The sequence below is a fragment of the Dromiciops gliroides genome, chromosome 1 (assembly GCF_019393635.1).
Source record: "Dromiciops gliroides isolate mDroGli1 chromosome 1, mDroGli1.pri, whole genome shotgun sequence".
Lineage (NCBI taxonomy): Eukaryota > Metazoa > Chordata > Mammalia > Microbiotheria > Microbiotheriidae > Dromiciops > Dromiciops gliroides.
In genome coordinates, this window is record NC_057861.1 from 673547945 (window position 1) to 673566183 (window position 18239).

The window sequence follows — 18239 nt, forward strand, 5'->3', positions numbered from 1 at the left end:
GCTAGAGCACTCCAGACTTGAGGACCCCCAGGAAAGAAGCCCTAACTGCAGTCCCACTATCCTGTGAGAACAGGGGATAGGATCAAAGGGACGGGCTTGGCCTTGACAAGGATTAGGGGCCATCTCACCAGCTTGGACCAGAGGGAAAGAGATGAAGATGACAGGGTTTTAAGTGTGAGAGCAAGGAGGGATGATAGGTTGATGACCTTAATCTCAGTAAAGGAGAGGGGTTGGGTTGGCTTCAGGGATAGAGGTTTGAACAGCTATATGAGGAGTGTGATAGGGAAGAGATAAGAAATGAAGTCATTGGTCCCTCTCACCTGGAAGAGACCTCAGGTGATTCAAATCACCCTGGAAAGGAATATTCTCTACGGTGCAGTCATCTAGCCTCTGATTGAAGACCTCTAATAATGGGTGATTTCCTACTTCTATGGTTACTCATTCTACTTTTGGACAGCTCTAATCTTGGGAAGCTTTTCCTCACTTTAAACTAAAACGTTTTTCTTATCAGGCAGTAGTGAGCATCCTGTTGGAAGTCAGATAATATAATCTGGAGGTTATCAATTAACTGAGTCCAGTTAATTTCACCTCTGTTTCTCCTCTCTCTCTCTATTCCATATATATATATATATATATATATATATATATATATTTTTTTTTTTTTGGTGAGGCAGTTAGGGTTAAGTGACTTGCCCACAGCTAGTGTCAAGGGTCTGAGGCCAGATTTGAAATCAGGTCCTCCTGAACCCAGGGCCAATGCTCTATCCACTGTGCCACCCAGCTGCCCCTCAATTAAAATTCTTTTGCCCACATAAAGGCTCTCCAAAATCTGGCACTTGCCTCACCTTATGCCTAGACCTATTCTCTATACCAGGCAACTTGGTCCCCTTTTGTGTCCCCTTTCCAGACCCCCTTCCCCTACCATGTACTCTCCTGACAAGGTTTTTGCACCACGACTACAATGTCCCCTCCCCGACTTCCTTTGCTTGAATTTCTACCCATTCTTTAAAGCCCAAAGCAAATACCACTTCTTCCTCCAGTCAGCCTTCTTTAATTCTCCTCTCCCTCAAATTCAGTAAAAACCTTCCTCCCTCACTCAAGTACTTTGTCCTTTTCTAATGTACTGTGAGCTCCATGTAAACAGGGACTGTCTTAGCTAAACTTGTCCCCTCAATGACCATCGTTATTCTTAACATGATTAATGTTTGTGGAATGATGAGTTTGTCCAGCTGAGCTCCATGACACAGGGAAGAGAAGCAGAGATGGTGGGGTAATGTCAAGGCTTGATCTCTCCCTTTTAGTTTGTTTGGGGTGATCCACAGATGACGAATGGGGAGAAGTTCCCCGGGGCCTATGACCAACAGAGAAAAACACTCCTAGCCTATATTCCTCTCTCCCTCCAAGCACCCCCCCCCCCAATTCTGTATCTCATCCCAGTTACAGCACTAAGAACATTCTGTTGCTTACTGTAGTTCTGTGTATATTTCCAACCTGTCTCAGACCCCACCTCTCCACCTAAATTGTGAGCTCTCTTAGGGCAAGGCCTTCTCTGCCCCCAGCTCAGCACCATGGGAAGGATCAGTGAATATTTGCTTAACTGAAATGTACCCTCACCTCCCACCTTTGTTCATACATATACGCCAGGCAGAATGTAAGAATGTTCTCACCCTTACTTCCATAAGCTGATCTAGTCTACTCTGTTTGCCACCATAAAGAACAGGGCTGGGAACAGCAGTGAGAGAAGACAAATGCTTGTTGGCTTGAGTTTACTTCTTCCCCTAAAAGCCATCCATATATATGGCAGATTTGTATATGCAAAAAAGCCACTTACAACCTAGTCCCCCTTCCCACACAGCTCTGCCCTAGTCAGTCCAAACCTGGAGCGTTACTTCCAGTCTCAATGGACCATCTAAATGTATAGCTGCAGGAACATGTGTGTGAATAAATTTCTCCTAACCAACACTTTTAAAGCAAATCTAAATCAGTCAAATCTTATTATTCCATATCTATTTATAAATAAAAATGAACACCAGTATAATGCAGTTCTCAAAATTGACAAGCTTGTGCTCAAAGAGAGAATGTCTAGCCTGGGAGGAAGCCTGAAACTAGACAAGACTCGTTTAATTAGAGAGCTGAGCTTAGAGTCAGGAAGACCTGAGTTCAAATCCTGCTTCAAATGCTTACTAGTTATATGCCTCTGGGCAAGTCACTTTACCTTTGTCTCAGTTTCTTCAACTGCAAAATGGGGGTAATAATAGTACCTACCTTGCAGAGTTGTTATGAGGATCAAATGAAGTGTTTGTGATTAACACAGTGCCTGACACATAGCAGGCACTTAACAAAGCCTTCTTTCCTTCTCTCGCCTCCCATCTCATTTACTTCAAGCTCTGTCTTACAACAGAGAAGCAGTCACCAAGAGTTTCAGTGGCTTGGCCAAGGTCACACAGCCATAATAACTGGCCAAGCTGCGATGCAAACCCAGGTCAGAAGGTCCTGTCTTCTACTGCTGTCCCAGCCTATGATGCGCCCTGCCCGGCTTCCCTCAAGACACTTCTCTAGCACTACCTTTTTTTTTTTTTTAGTGAGGCAATTGCAGTTAAGTGACTTGCCCAGGGTCACACAGCTAGTAAGTGTTAAGTGTCTGAGGCTGGATTTGAACTCAGGTACTCCTGAATCCAGGGCCGGTGCTTTATCCACTGTGTCATCTAGCTGCCCCCTCTAGCACTACCTTTTGCACAAGGCCCCCACCTGTTAGCTCTTTGTAGGGGTTCCATGTACAGTTATAGACATGCATGCTCTCTGTGCTGAGGATTGTATGCTCCCTGAGGGCAGGGGATATTTCACGTTTGTCTCCATAAGCCCTAACACCTAGCACAGAGGAGATTCAAGAATCCTTGTTGATTGATTTGATCACAAGATTGGCAGGGACACTAGAGATAATCTATCCAATCTCTTCATTTTATTTGTTTTTTTTTTAAGTGAGGCAATTGGGGTTAAGTGACTTGCCCAGGGTCATACAGCTAGTAAGTGTTAAGTGTCTGAGGCTGGATTTGAACTCAGGTACTCCTGAATCCAGGGCTGGTGCTTTATCCACTGTGTCATCTAGCTGCCCCCTCTAGCACTACCTTTTGCACAAGGCCCCCACCTGTTAGCTCTTTGTAGGGGTTCCATGTACAGTTATAGACATGCATGCTCTCTGTGCTGAGGATTGTATGCTCCCTGAGGGCAGGGGATATTTCACGTTTGTCTCCATAAGCCCTAACACCTAGCACAGAGGAGATTCAAGAATCCTTGTTGATTGATTTGATCACAAGATTGGCAGGGACACTAGAGATAATCTATCCAATCTCTTCATTTTATTTGTTTTTTTTTTAAGTGAGGCAATTGGGGTTAAGTGACTTGCCCAGGGTCATACAGCTAGTAAGTGTTAAGTGTCTGAGGCTGGATTTGAACTCAGGTACTCCTGAATCCAGGGCCGGTGCTTTATCCACTTCACCACCTAGCTGCCCCCCCTTCATTTTATAAATGAGAAAACTGCAGCCCAGGAAGATGAGGGGATTTCTTGCCCAAAGAAGGTCACACAGGGAGTGGGGTAGCAGAACTGGAATTTGAACCAGGTCTTCTGACTAAATCCATTACACTTTCTACCATGCCCTGCTGCTGTAAGGGAAGATGTGCACAGAAGATTCCTTCATAGATGGAAGGTGATGTTGCTGTTCAGTAGTTTCAGTTGTGTCTGACTCTGTGACCCCATTTGGGGTTTTCTCGGCAAAGATACTGGCGTCGTTTGCCATTTCCTCCTCTAGCTCCTTTAACATATGAGGAACTGAAGCCAACAGAGTTAAGTGACTTGCCCAGGGTCACACAGCTAGTAAGTATCTATCTGAAGCCAAATGTGAACTCAGGAAGAGGTATCTTCTTGACTCTAGACCCAGCGCCCTAGCATCCCCTGAGCCATCTAGCTGCCAGGGTGGAGGGCAGAACTACATAAACTACAAAACCCCCACCAGATTTGGAGTCAAGAGATCTGGACTTCAATACTAGACTTTTGCCATCTGTATGATCATGGGCAAAGTGTTTCCTTTGTCTGGTTCTATTTTCCTATGAGGGAAAATGGACAAGAAGATCCAGAAAGTCCCTCCCAACTCTAAATCTGATGAGTCTAAGATACTACAAAGAGCATGTATGTCCCTAACAGTAATGTTCCACACTCAGAGCTTCTCAAATCCTTCCCCAAGCATTGCTGAAGGCCCAGCCTAAGCTCTGATTTAGGAATCAATCAAGAGTGGATATGAATCCTGAATCTGCTACTAGTAAAACATAGTATTTGCACAAAGCTTGTTAGCACAGTGCTTGGCACAGAGTGAATGCTTAATAAAGGCTTGTGGTTCTCAGACTTTTTGAGTATGAGGACCTTTCTCAAACGTAAAAAATTTCACCAACCATGGAATGAGAGTTCAGATGTCACCTGCCATACTAGTTGTATAATCAAACTGCCTGACCTCTAAAAACCTCTTTTCCCATCTGTAAAATGGGCTCAAATGAGATAACATAAATTTGGCAGTGTACAAAATGTTACAGAAACATCAACACAACTAGGAAGTCACTGTCTCCCTCTAAGCGGTGCACCCACCTGCCTCCCTGATGCCCAAAGGGTGAGGTCATCCATGCCTTCACTTCTATCGTGGCCCTAAAGATGCTGGATGAGTAGAGGGTGAAATGCCAGTTGTGGGAGAACCTTAGGAGGAAGTAGGACCAGGCTATGGAGGTGGTCCCTGGATGGTCAGCACCAAAGGCAGCCTCCACAGAGGTTACAATAATTGAGCTTTACTTATTTATTGTTTAAAATATATTTAAACAGCAGCAATCACTTCCCAAATGCAAAAAAAATACAATATTTCAAATAAAATTAAAATGCAAATCGGAAAGAACTGAAAGTACAACTGAGAGAAATTAAACACAGAGGGCACCAGGGGCTGGGCTCAGAGCCAGGAAAGAATCCAGAGTCTTATTCAGGGGACTGGTGCTTGTGTGTGTGTGAGAGAGTGTGTGTGTGTGTGTGTGTGTGTGGACATTCAAGAGGTGCAGGCTGACTGCAGACAGCCAAGGCACCACCTCAGAAGCCCCAAACCCTTCAGGTCCCTCCCACCTCTACTTCCCAAATTGAGCCTGGGTCCCGGTTAGAGGAGGGAAAGGCTTGGGGAAGCTGTTAGGAGCTAGGAAGGGGGAAAGCTAAGGGTGAACAAGGTGCTTGGCATAGGAGAAAGCCAAAGCCAGAAAGCCCTGCTAGATACACCCTCCCCCCACCCAGGGCCCCCCCACCCAGGGACCTGCTAGTCGACTTCCTCCATGTTGCTGTAGGTAGGGGTGGGGTGCTCCGTGGGGCGGGGGAACAGCTCTGCGGGCGTCATCGGGGGGCCCCCCTCAGGGTCCAGACCAGGCGTGAAGGGCGCAGGGCCCATTCCCTGTAAATGGAACATAATGCTGGGATGGGCAGTACGGAGGGGGCAACCCCTCTCCCTCCAACAATACCCAGGCTCCTCTTCCTTCCCTAAGGTGTGGGCCCTCCTCACTCCCACCAGTGAGAGATCAGGGCACATGAATTTGCTGGGATACTCTAGTACATTTTGGGGATGTCAGGCGCGCATGGGGAAAAGACGCAGTAAGAGGGACCAGAGGGAGGAGACAAGACACTGAGCCTGGGAACAATTTCACTTTATTGACACATTAAATACAGGAAAGTAGCTTGGGAGGAGGGGGCATGGAAAGGGAAAAAAGGACCTGGGGCTGGGCCTCATAGATGGAAGGCAAGAAGGGAGAACAGGATCCCAGTAACCTCAGGTTTATGCTTATGGCCTGGGGCTAGAGGTGGGGCCCAGCAGGCAGGTGGCCCAGGGACATAGCTCAGGGTCTGAGGCATAAGGAACTGGCTGGGCAAAAGCCTATTCTCTCCTGGGGGAGGCTGGCAGGCAGCCCTGAGACGTGAGTGTACAGAACACAGCCAGGGCCCTGAGTCCACATTGGGGTCCAATCCACTCCCCAGAGGGGCCAGCCCATAGGCGGGCAACTCATCTCCATCGGCTCTGGGACACCAGTGGATAGAATACATTGAGGACGAGTGCCACCAGGGCAGCCATGGTGCCCAGGACGAAGTAGCGGAGGCAGCCCTCATCTGGTGCGTCAGGGGCTCGCCTCGGTGGGGCTGCCCAGCCTCGGGGCCCCCAGTGGCCCAGGCGTCCTGAGGCCTCTGGCCCCAGCTCTTCCTCTGCTTCCAGCTCCTGCCAGATCCGGGAAGCCTGCGGTGTGCGGAAACTTGAGTCAGCACCAGGGAGCGGGAAGACAGGATGGGATGGGATGTGGCCCCTGGTGCCCCCACCCCCCAAAGCCCTGAGCCCCACCCTGGCCACCCCAGAAATGGGTGCTGGGGCTGTCCACCTGCAGTCCCAGGGTCAAGCAGTCAGAAGATAGGTGACAGACAATTGTAGTGATCAGCTGAGGTGAATTTCAAGGGAGCACAGGGCAATCCTGGCATGACTTTCTCCAGCACAATGTGTCTCACTTAGACCGTCAATCAGAGTTCAGCTTTCCAGCCCCCAGGATCAAAAAGGATCCAGCAAGTCACTGCCTACTTCTCCTCCGGATGAAAGGAGTCTTGCTCACAGAAGACATCCCAACACAGCTCAGCTTTTCTTCCCTGACCCAGATAACTTGGTCAGCCAATCACGGTGTAGTTCTGCCCCATGCACTTGCAGGGCTTAACCAATCACAGCGTGGTTTTCTTTCCCCCATAAGCCAAAGCTCCAATGGCTTTGGCCTATCACTGGTCTCTTCAGGTAGAGAGTTCTTGTTCTGCCCACATCTGGAGTTTCTCCTATGTGCCAGGCTTGGTCAGAGGGGATGGTCCCCTGGCATTCCCATGGAGCCCAGCCCAGTGGAGGAGGAGGTGGAGAGCAGAGTTGACGGGTCGAGTTGAAGGATGGATTATGCCCACTATACCCGCATGCTGTCAGAAGTGGCAATGTGTTTGTTGATGGCAGAGGTGGTGGGTTTAGGCAGAAGGCTGGTGCCTCCTACTCCAGAGAGAGCTCAGATAGATCCTCTCACTGGGAGGGAGAGGGAGAAAGCCCAAGGCCTCCCACGATCACAGCATCCCCATTCCTTAGAGCTCTGGCTTCAGGGCCTGTGGACTGAGGCAACTCTTCCTGGAGGCTGAGCTCCATGGGACTGAAGGATGTCAACCCCAGAAGGCTCAGCCTTGAGGAGCAATACTCAGGGTAAGGAAAGCAGGTACTCACCTCTGAGTAGGGGCAATCAGTGTGAGCGGCGTATGTGTGTGCTAGTATTTGAACTGTGTGTATGTGTGTGTGTGTGTGTGTGTGTGTGTGTGTGTGTGCGCGCATGCGCACGCACTGGCAGGAAAACACATGATAAACACATCAAGCAGAGGTGCTCCAGCAGAGGCTGGATACATGTGAGTGTCCAAGACTAAGAGTATGAAAGGACTGGTATAATTTAGTGCTAGAAGCCTGTCCTCCATTCGGGAGAAGAGCCTCCCTGGGTCAGTTTGGGCAGGGAGTGCATGTGCGTTTGCATGTGTGGTGTGTCAGCATGGGCGCATGAGTGGACTGGCTGCCCCACAGGGGGCCAGGGCTATCGGGTGCTTGTGTCCCTCAGAAGCCCTGCTTTCCTCTACTGCCAAATCCCCAAGTCTGCGGCATATTTAGGGCTCACTGGGGTGTACAATGGACACAAGACCTAGGTCCCTCAGGCCCATTAGGGATTCGAAGAAGCCTCTGAAGCCCAATGCCAATGGGGAGGGCGTGGCTGGGACTGAGAGGACACGTCAGGGAGAGATGAAATGAGAGGTGCTCTACCCATGAGTCAGATATCAAAACTCCACAGGGATCCCTGGGGGCTGATGTGACTGTATCAGACCCCAATCACCTCAACCCACCCCAGAAACAAGGCAAGACAAGGAATGATGTGGTCCTCATATTCCCTCCCATCTCCTCCTCCTGACCTCAAGTATTTAAGTACCCCCCCACAACCCCTCTCCTCATGCAGGTTTCCTTCTCACCTGGCTGGTGGCCGCCTCAGTAGCTGGGCCCAGATCAGGGTGGTGGTCAGTGGAAGGAGCCCTTGGGGGCCTCTCCACAGGAGAGTTTCGCCGACGATAGAAGAGGACATAGGCATAGCGTGTCACTACCTGGCTTTCATCTACTGTGGTCACTGTGCTGTCATCAAATAGTCTCCAGCCTTTGGGGGTGGGAAGAACAAGGAGGATTAACTGGGAGGAGACATGTCCCAGAACCAAGAAAGCAAGACCGACCTTTCCCAGGGTATGAGAAAAGCAGATTCTTATTCATGCTGTTTCTTTTCTCCTTCTAAAGAAGGGGCATATGTCAGACTTCTGGGAAATGCCTTTGTTTAATGCAACAAAGACCAGGAAAGGGTGTAGGAAGCTATGAATGAGCCTAAGTAGGAAGGAAGCGTGGAATCTGGTTCACTTAGAAGGGCAAGGGAGCTGTAAAAGGGCTCATGTAATGGAAACAATGCCTTTTTTGTGTGTGTGTGTGTGGGGCAATGAGGGTCAAGTGACTTGCCCAGAGTCACACAGCTAATAAGTGTCAAGTATCTGAGGCCAGATTTTAACTCAGGTCTTCCTGAATCCAGAGCCGGTGCTTTATCCACTGTGCCACCTAGCTGCCCCCTAGGAGTCATGTAATGGAAACAATGGTTTGCTAAAAACTGAAGGAGCTAGGTAAAACAGTGGATAAAATGCCAGGCTTGGAGTCAGGAAAACCTAAGTTCAAATCTAGCCTCAGACACTTATTAGCTGTGTGACCCTGGTCAAGTCACTTCACCCTCATTTGCCTCAGTTTCCTCATCTGTAAAAATGAGCTAGAAAAGGAAATGGCAAACCACTCCAGTATCTATGCCAAGAAAATCCCGAATGGGGTCATGAAGAGCTTTCTAAGACTGAACAACAACAAAAAAACAAAACTAAAAGCTGAGGCCAAGGTCCTATAAAGCCTCAAAACATCAAGGCTTGGGGGAGATGACTAGAAGAAGATAGAAGTTCTAAACTATACCAGGAGATCTTGTCCAAACCCTCGCCTCCTCACCCACGTCACTTCGCTGGCTGTTCTTATCACTTGGCAGGCGGGCATATGCGGTGTAGTGGCCCCCAATCATGCCCCCGTAGTGGTTGATGACTGCATACAGGTCATAGGTTGGAAGTTGCCGGTCATCCTTCTGGCCTATGCAAAACTTGCTCAAGTCCAGGTTCCTAAGTTGGTGGAAAAGAAGGTGCCGTGATCCCATGGAATGACCAGGTCTGGTTGGGTGATTTCTCAGACTCTTCCCAGCACAGCTGCCAGATCTGACCTTTTCCTTTACTTCCTCATGACCCACGCCAGTGGAGGCTCTCTGGTCATGGCAAATATACTACATTTTGCTATTTCTGCCCATGCATCATTCATTTAAACAGTTGGTAAATGCCTACTATATACAAGGCACAATTTCTCCCTGGGCTGCCTGTTCCTTTGACAAGGGGCTTCCCCATCCTGTGAGAGTAGGGGGCTCAGACCATGAGGATCCCTGAGGGTGGGTTTCTGTCTCCTCTCAACTATACCCCAAGGTTACTCACCTGAGAGGAAATTCCACCATGTCATTGATTTTATCCCTCCAGATGAAGCTTCGAAAGGAGAAGCGCTTCAGCTGGATAATGAGCACATTTGGAAGGCGCCAGAGCATCAGCTGCTTGGAGGCCTCTCTGTGCTGCTTACACTTGGGACAGTACCTGCAAAGAGGCAAGTTGAAAGAAATCAGACAATGGGGCTGAGGCAAACACTGAGTATTTACAGCCATAATGGGGGGGGGGGAGGGGCGCGCAATATGTGTCCTAGAATCATAGGGTCATAGCATGTTAGAGATCATCAAGACTTTCATTCCCTTCTTTTACAGCAGAAGAAAGAGACCCACAGAGAGGACAACGTTTGCCCAGGGTCATTGAAGTAAGACTCAGTCAGTGCAATGCTCTTCCCACAATACTACACTGCCCTCCAAAATATTACTCAAATGCGAGTTTTCCTCCAGACTAAACAAAAACAAGCCTAGCAAAGAAAACACAGGGGAAACCTCTCTCCTCCCCTGCCATAATATAGAATTTTCCCTAATGTTTCTCTGGGCCATCTGGTACTGCAGACGTAACAGGAGCCACCTTTAAGATGGGCAAAACATGCAGCTCCAACCCTGGAGTCCTCCCTCCCACCATCAGCCTCCTTCATTTCTAGTCACATGTTCCCTACTGTAACTGGAGTTACAAAACCAGGCTGTCTGGGTTCACTATAAATTGAGGTCACCTAATCTCAACTGGTCCCTCACTGAAGTGAGGCAATGCTTCTGACTTCTCCCTAATGGATCTGCTATAACCACTCTCCACACTGGCTGTGCCAAACCTCTCCTCCAGCCTCTAACCTTTCTTTCCACTCTCTCAGCTAAGGATCTCGCCTCATACTTCACTACCCCTTCAAACAAAATACAGAACAAAATAGAATGGAAGCCATTGCTTTCAAACTCCTCCTCCTTTTTTTTTTTAATAAAAGTATTTTATTATTTTCCAGTTACATGTAGAGATAGTTTTCAACATTTGGTTTTTTGGTGAGGCAATTGGGGTTAAGTGACTTGCTCAGGGTCACACAGCTAGTAAGTGTTAAGTGTCTGAGGCCGGATTTGAACTCAGGTCCTCCTGAATCCAGGGCCGGTGCTCTATCCACTATGCCACCTAGCTGCCCCATAACATTTGTTTTTATAAGATTTCTAGTTTCAAATTTTTCTCCTTCACTCCTCTCCGTCCCCAATTCAAGCTCCTTCTTCCCTTCTCATCTCACATTCCCCTGACATCATCCCCCACCATCTTTCCTTTACTCCAGTCTTGGAGGATAAGGTGGTCCCTATTGCCAATGCCAACCGCTGATCCTTCCTGTACACGATTCCAACCCACTCTATCTTCTCCAGCAGATTTAATCTCTTATCTACTAGGTGCTTCCCTGGTGCCAACAAACACTCCCAAGACTCTGTTATCCTTACAAAACTTCACTTGATCCTACCAGACCCTCCAGTAATAGTCCCATAATCTCTCTTCTCATTGGCTAAATTCCTTGACATCTGGTGCCTCCGTTTCCTCCTTTCTCTATTTTAAACTCTTTGCAATTTACCTATTGATCTCTTTCCGCAAACAGAACTTGCTCTCTCCAACGTTACCACGTTCTCTGAAGTAACAAACCCACTAGCCTTTTCTCAGTCCTCACTCTTCTTGACTTCTCTTGAAGTCAAGCATCTGGCCCTGCTAACCAACTCTTCCTAAGCTCTGGGCTTTTGTGACTCTGCTCTTCTGTGTCTCCTCCCTGCCCGTCGCACTGTGCCAAGTGACTCTTCCTTGTCACACTAACTGGAGCTCTCCTCTAAGCCCCTGTCCCAGCTCATCAGCTGTCTCCTGGACACTCTGTCAGCATTTCAAACTCCTCACTCCTCTCCAGAACTTCTATAATACTGCCAAGAAGGCGCTATGAAGCTTCCAGTTACCAGTTCTGAAACCTTCCTGTCACCTTTGACTCTTCTCTCCTTCATGCCATATATGCGATCAATTGCCAAATCTTGTCATTTCCATTTTCCATCCTCTCTCATATCAATTTCCTCTCTAATCAACAGTCATCACCCTAGTTCAAACTCTCATCACCCCACAGCTTCCATCTCAGGTCCTTCCCCCATCTAATCCATGCTACAGACAGATACAGGAGTAATTTTCTTTTATTCTTTTGTCCCCCCCACCCCAGGGGGAATGAGGGTTAAGTGACTTGCCCAGGGTCACACAGCTAGTAAATGTCAAGTGTCTGAGGCTGGATTTGAACTCAGGTCCTCCAGAATCCAGAGCCAGTGCTTTTATCTACTGCACCACCTAGTTGCTCCTGAGTATGGCACCCTTCCCCTCAAACTCCTGTAGCTTCCTATTTCCACTCCTCTGTTTGGTATGTCAAGCCATTCACAGCATGGCCCATTCCTCTAGTTTCAGTTTTCTTACCTATCACTCCACTTATTCTCCAATCCAGCTGTTGTGGCCTATGTGCTGCTTAAACATGGAGGCTCCCTCTCCCAACTCCATCCCTTTTTAATGGCTACTCCTCCTATCTTGAAATCCTTGACTTTCTTCAAGACAGAGCTCCTTCCTAAGGAGGTCTTTGCTGCTAGTGCTTTCCCTTCCAAGGTTACTGTCTATCAATTTTGTATTGATCTTGCATATCCCCATGTGTATAGCCCAGTAGAACAGGGTCCTCTGAGGGCAAAGTTGGCTTACTCTTGTCTCTGGATGCTCTCAGCTTAGGTTAACACCTGACAGAGTAAGCAAGAACCTGCTGGATGTTTGTGGCCTGCTATATTGTTTGTGCCCGGTATCTTATGAGCTCCTCCCAGCAGCTGGGGGAGGAGAGTGCCACAAGTCTTCTCGTCATTTTGTACCTGGAGATCACCCCTTTTCCACCCCACCACACTGCCGCTCTCTATTCTCTAGCCACACCATGTCTGTGACTTGCCTTATATGACCTCAGTTCAGCCAGGGCAGGTGGCGCTGGCCCAAGTCCCAGCTCCCAAGTTTACAGCTACAAGCAAGTCAAAGCACCTCTCTGGGTGGGTCTCCTCATATTTAAAATGGAGATGACGACCCTTGAACTCTCACCCTTCTCAGGCTGTCAAGAAGGAAATGCTTTGTCCTCTGAAGCACTAGGGCAATGGTAGCTAGTTCAATTGCACAGAGCAATACACTAGATGAACCTAAAATGAAGGACTGCCCAGGCTTGCCGGAGTCACACTTGAAGTAAGGTGGGAGAGGGGAAAGGGCATTAATCTAGAAGATGCTCCTATTTCTGGTACGCTCTTTGTGACCTTTCCTTCTCTGAGCCAAAATTTTCTTATCAGTACAGTAAAACTCTACAGTCTCTTCTAGTTTTAAATGCCATGATCCACTTTTTTTTTTTAAGTCAATTGGGATTAAGTGACTTGCCCAGGGTCGTCACTGTTGTCTGTCCTTCATTTTTTTTTTTAATTTTTTTTTTTTTTAGTGAGGCAATTGGGGTTAAGTGACTTGCCCAGGGTCACACAGCTAGTAAGTGTTATGTGCCTGAGGCTGGATTTGAACTCAGGTCCTCCTGACTCCAGGGCTGGTGCTCTATCCACTGTGCCACCTAGCTGCCCCTCTGTCCTTCATTCTTGAAGAGGACCAAGACATCAGGGCTATGTCATAACTTGTACTGAACTGGATTTAAGTGAGGGAGGGCTGTGCAAGGTCACCAACCTTACTTTCTCCTCCAGAGCCATCTAGGTCTAGTGGCAAGATATAGATCAGGATGGCTGGAGATGGCCCAGGATGTTTAAGACAATTGGGGTTAGGGGGAGCTAGGTGGCGCAGTGGATAAAGCACTGGCCTTGGATTCAGGAGGACCTGAGTTCAAATCCAGCCTCAGATACTTGACACTAGCTGTGTGGCCCTGGGCAAGTCACTTAACCCTCATTGCCCTGAAAAGAAAAGACAATTGGGGTTAAGTGACTTGCCCAGGGTCACACAGGTAAGTAAGTCTTTGAGGCCAGATTTGACCTCAGGTCCTCCTGACTCCAGGGCCAGTTTTCCATCTACTATATCACTTAGCTGCCTCCATGATCTACTTTTAAAACCACATTTTGCTCCCCCCTTGCCAATTCCCTCAACTATCTCCTGGGAAAAGCTATTTTTCCTATGGCTTCAAATGATCAGAAAGTTCTCCTTTTCCTCTGACCACCAGACTGTCTGAAGCAGGTCAGGTGTCCCTCTGGATCCCCTGCCAACCTGCTGCTCTGGGTACACTCCTGAAGGGAGGGATGTAAGTTGTGTGGGTCCGCGGGCCCTCCAACCCACAGAGAGCTCCCTCCCTCAGAACACTTGCTGGGGAAGGAGGATTCAGATGCTCCCCTAAGCACAGAGGAACAGACAAAACGTCACAAATACAATTCCAGAGGCCAGGGCTCCGCTATCCACTAGCTGTGCAAGCCTAAGAAAGTCCTATCTCCTCAAAAGACCTTAGTTTCCCCACGTATAAAATCAAGAGGTTGGTTTAGATGATTTCTAAGTTTCCTTCCACATCACGGTCCCTTTCAGCCCAAATGTCCTGTGTTCTGTTGTCCCCTCCAGCTCTTTTCTGTTCTAAGTTCCCTCTCAGCTCATGTGCTGTGCTCTTCTAAGCTGCTTTCTACTTCTGCCATTTCTGTTCTGTTTTTTTCCAGCTGTGACAGTCTGTGTTTTACGTTCTATGTTCTAATAATCTCTTCCAGTTCAGCTACTCTGGGCCCGGAGTTCCCAAACCATGTACAGCTTCCCAGCCTTACCAGGCTTCTTCTGGGGCTAGCACCTCAGGCTTGGTGAAGAGATTGAGACACTGCTCCAGAGTAAAGTGGCCAGCCCTGGCTGCCTCGCTGGCCGAGCTGGGGTCCTCCACACACTCCAGCTCTTTGGAGCCAACGAGCACAAACTCCTTCAGCCGTTCATTGTTCTTCCACACCAAGGCCAGGCTGCAGTCATCACCCAGCTCCAGGGGTGCTTCACCTGCAGAGGAAGGGGTTTTGCATATACCTCCTCAATTTCCCTAGCTTCACCAGGACCCACAGTCTCTGCCCCAGGCATCCAGGCCTTGTTTGCTCCCTGTCTTCTTCCCCATCCCCAGGCCTATTCCAAAGCATTAGGCACCTTTGTCTTCCAGCTTTTGCTCTTTATTGTTGGCATCAATTTTGTTGATAAAAAATGGGGGTGGATGGGCGCTCAGGACCTCAGCTGGGTGCTGGTAGCCTGGGACAGCAGCTGTCAAGAAATTATATGTATCAGAATCCAGAACCCTCCAGCCCAATGCTTCACCTCTGGGACTTCAGGATTCATTAGGGTCCAGCCTCACTCCTTTCAACTTCTGCTACAACTGCGTTCAGGCTACTACCATTTTCTCTGAACTAGCTGTGCTTTCTTATCTCCACTCTTCAAACTCACCTGTAGAGGATCTGTGAATTACCTTCCTAATGCATTACTACCATCATGCCTGCCACCTATTCACTCAAAAACCTTGAAGGTCTCCCCACTGCTTCCTCAAGTATAAATTGCTGATCTTGGCATTGAAGTCTTTCTAGAACTTAGTTCCAACACGCCCATCCATACTTATACCATTCTCTCTTATTCTGTGTTCATCCAAACAAGACTGTACCTCTATCCTCATCCTACCCTTCCCTGCTCAGGGCATTTTTTCATATTATCCTCATGTCTTCCTACCCACTGAAATTCATCTGCTACCTTCCCTCCCTTTAAGATGCAATTTAATTGCTACTTCCTAAGCTTACCCTAAGGTGGTATTTATCTCTTGGTTATCAAAAAGATCCTTCTCTCAACTTAGGAAATCATTTCTCCTCTCCATAGCCATGGAATTCAGTCCTTCTTACTCACGAGTCTCTTACCTTCAGGCCTGAGCAACCTCTCCCCAGCAGACTCCTTAGAAAATCCCCCCTCGCTGGGCATGCTGACTGTTGACTCTGAGAGGCCTGTGTCAAGACTGGGCATAGAACCCCGATCAGGGGGTGCCCGACTCCTTGAGGCACCTGTGTCACCAAGCTCAGCCACTGTAGGGGACACTTGGGATTCTGGTGAGGGTCTTAAGTCCCGGTCCCCATCCCCTGCCTCCAAAGTGCTTGGCACCAGAGGTGTAGAGCTGCTTAGCACCTGGGGGCTCTGTTCTGGGGACACCCGGCCTAATTGGAAGGGTGGCTGAAACACGCTCACTGAGTACCTGAAGAGTGCAAAGGGTGAGAAAAGAATCCATCAGTCCAAAAGGCCTTGCTCCATTTCCCCCAACCCAATCCCTCCTGGGATAGATGTACTCACCGAGCATAGCCCTCCAGCAGCTGGGCAAGGCGAGCATAGGTGAGACGGGACTCAGGGACACTGATGAAGAAGGGGAAGCCAATATTCTCTGGACGGCACAGGCCTTTGTGATCTGGCCAATGAGTCTTTTGACAAACCCTATGAAAAGAATAGGATAGTTCTGGATGGCTCAGCCTTATTTACCTAGGGAAATAAAAGGGCAGCTCTCGGGGGAGGAGGGATGAATGACTAATCTCAGACACTTCTTTAGCACCTCTTGGGTGAATAGCAGAAGTAGAAGCCCTAGGCTCAGTGGGAAATATCACCTCTGGGAAGGCTCAGGGGGCAATTGTGTTCAGGCAACCAAGGCCAGCAGTGGATGGAAGGGGGCTGGGTGAGGGCCCAGTGGGGATAGAGGGTTGCCTCACTGGTTGCAGTAGCCGACACGGTAACAGCGGGTACAACGCTTCAATTTCTCGTCCTCAGACTGCTGCTTCTTCTGGCAGGCAGCACACTTAGCAATGGGGACACTGGGCACCTGAGGGCGCTGGAGAGGGATACACAAGACCCTGTCCTCAGCCATCCCACTTATGGATTCAAAGTCCCAAACTATCCTCCCTTCTTTTTCCCCAATTACATTTGTAATACCCTCCCCTTTCCTTCTAACTGGGTGGTGGGCAGACCAACCTGCTGCACCTGAAGGACGACTACTCGCTCCTTGGCCAGCTCTGGGGAGAGCACTTCAAAGCAAAGGAGCAGATCAGTGGGAGAGACGGTGTCCAGTGAGTGAGATGGCAGGAATACACGGTGAAATCGATTCTTAATCACCTGGTTCAGAGCAAGGGCAAGAGCAAAGAGGTTTCATTCTGTAGCCAGTGTGGGGCAAGGCAAATCCCTGATTGTCCCTAGGAATATGGGGAGGATGGAGCTCAGACTCAGCGATTCCAGGGGCTTAAGAGCAAAGGAGAGAAAAGAGAGAGAAAGGAGAGAGAGGAAGAGGGGAGGAGGAAAGAGAAAGGAATGGAGGGAGGATGAGGAAAAAGAAGAGGGAGGAAGAGGATGGAAAGGGGAGATGGAGAGGAAGAGGAGAGGGGGAAGGAGGGAGAGTGAAGAGAGAGAGGAGGAAGAAAAGGGAATGGAGAGGCTCAGAGAGGAACAAAGATCTGTTAAAAAATTGGCTGGTAATTTCTCATTTAGTTTGGAGCCAAGAGATGGGATTCTTTTTGCAGCCCAAACATGATCAAAGTAGCTCAAATTTCTGTAATGCTTCAAAGTTGATCAGATACTTTCTTCTCACAGCCATCCTCTGAAGTTGGTAGTGCCAAGGTTATCTCCATTTTACAGATGAAACGGAAATTATTTGGCCCACATTAAAAAGCCAAGGGGAGAAGGGAAGCACTACACACTGCCAGGGCTGCTTTCTGTCCTGCACTGCCCCATATACATCCAAGTGGTCAGGGACCTGGGTAAGTTCCAGTCTCGTGGCTGGCTAATTCCCAGAGCAGGGTGGAGTGGGAAATGATTCCTGAATGTCATTACGGGACCGGGGTTTGAATCCAGGCTCTTCTATTCACAACCCTTGTAACTTGGACAAATCCCTTCCTCTCTCCTGGCCACATTTTCTTTATCTAGAAATGAAGGAGCTGGCTGAAATGATCTCAAAGATCACATTCAGTTCTAAACCCTACAAACTCACAAACTCAACTGGGAGACAGACAGAAGGTATTCCCTGGTGAGAGTCAAGTCCAACTCATTTTGGGGATGATGGAATTTCATAGTATGTGTCACTGGGATGCCTGGATTCCAGCACAGGCTTTTTTTTTTTTAAAGTGAGGCAGTTGGGGTTAAGTGACTTGCCCAGGGTCACACAGCTAGTAAGTGTTAAGTGTCTGAGGCCAGATCTGAACTCAGGTACTCCTGACTCCAGGGCCAGTGCTCTATCCACTGCGCCACCTAGCTGCCCCATCCAGCACAGGCTTTTAAGACCACTTCAGATCCTACCTCCAAGAAACCACTATTTTTTTGTTTTGTTTTGTGGGGCAATGGGGGTTAAGTGACTTGCCCAGGGTCACACAGCTAGTAAGTGTCAAATGTCCGAGGCCGGATTTGAACTCAGGTACTCTTGAATCCAGGGCCGGTGTTTTATCCACTGCGCCACCTAGCTGCCCCCCAAGAAGCCACTATTACCTAATCCTCAAGAGGGTGGGGTGGGACAGGGAAGAATCACAATCACTGATACAAGGAAAGAACTTTCTCTTCAGAATATAGCTTTGTTCTGCATCTCCCTCCTACACCTCCTGTGTCATGCTCCTATCAG

The 18239-nt window shown here is 48.5% G+C and overlaps 1 protein-coding gene across 4 annotated transcripts in view; it reads right to left on the bottom strand.

Moving 5' to 3' along the window:
- Window positions 1–4826: 4826 nt before the first annotated feature.
- The window catches only part of USP19 (ubiquitin specific peptidase 19), a 31402-nt gene continuing 17989 nt past the window's right edge, over window positions 4827–18239 (bottom strand). For 3 of the 4 annotated variants that reach the window (XM_043981210.1, XM_043981197.1, XM_043981203.1), the window contains exons 18-27: window positions 16610–16750; window positions 16351–16469; window positions 15944–16081; window positions 15520–15848; window positions 14771–14881; window positions 14413–14629; window positions 9650–9802; window positions 9126–9289; window positions 8078–8256; window positions 5693–6296 (exon numbers count right to left, since the gene is read on the bottom strand). In XM_043981210.1, coding sequence (XP_043837145.1) covers window positions 6069–6296; window positions 8078–8256; window positions 9126–9289; window positions 9650–9802; window positions 14413–14629; window positions 14771–14881; window positions 15520–15848; window positions 15944–16081; window positions 16351–16469; window positions 16610–16750 — 1779 coding nt within the window. In that variant the 3' untranslated portion in view covers window positions 5693–6068. Of the gene's footprint in view, window positions 5466–5692; window positions 6297–8077; window positions 8257–9125; window positions 9290–9649; window positions 9803–14412; window positions 14630–14770; window positions 14882–15519; window positions 15849–15943; window positions 16082–16350; window positions 16470–16609; window positions 16751–18239 lie in introns of those variants that run through there. The other variant, XM_043981215.1, reaches the window with a different exon arrangement.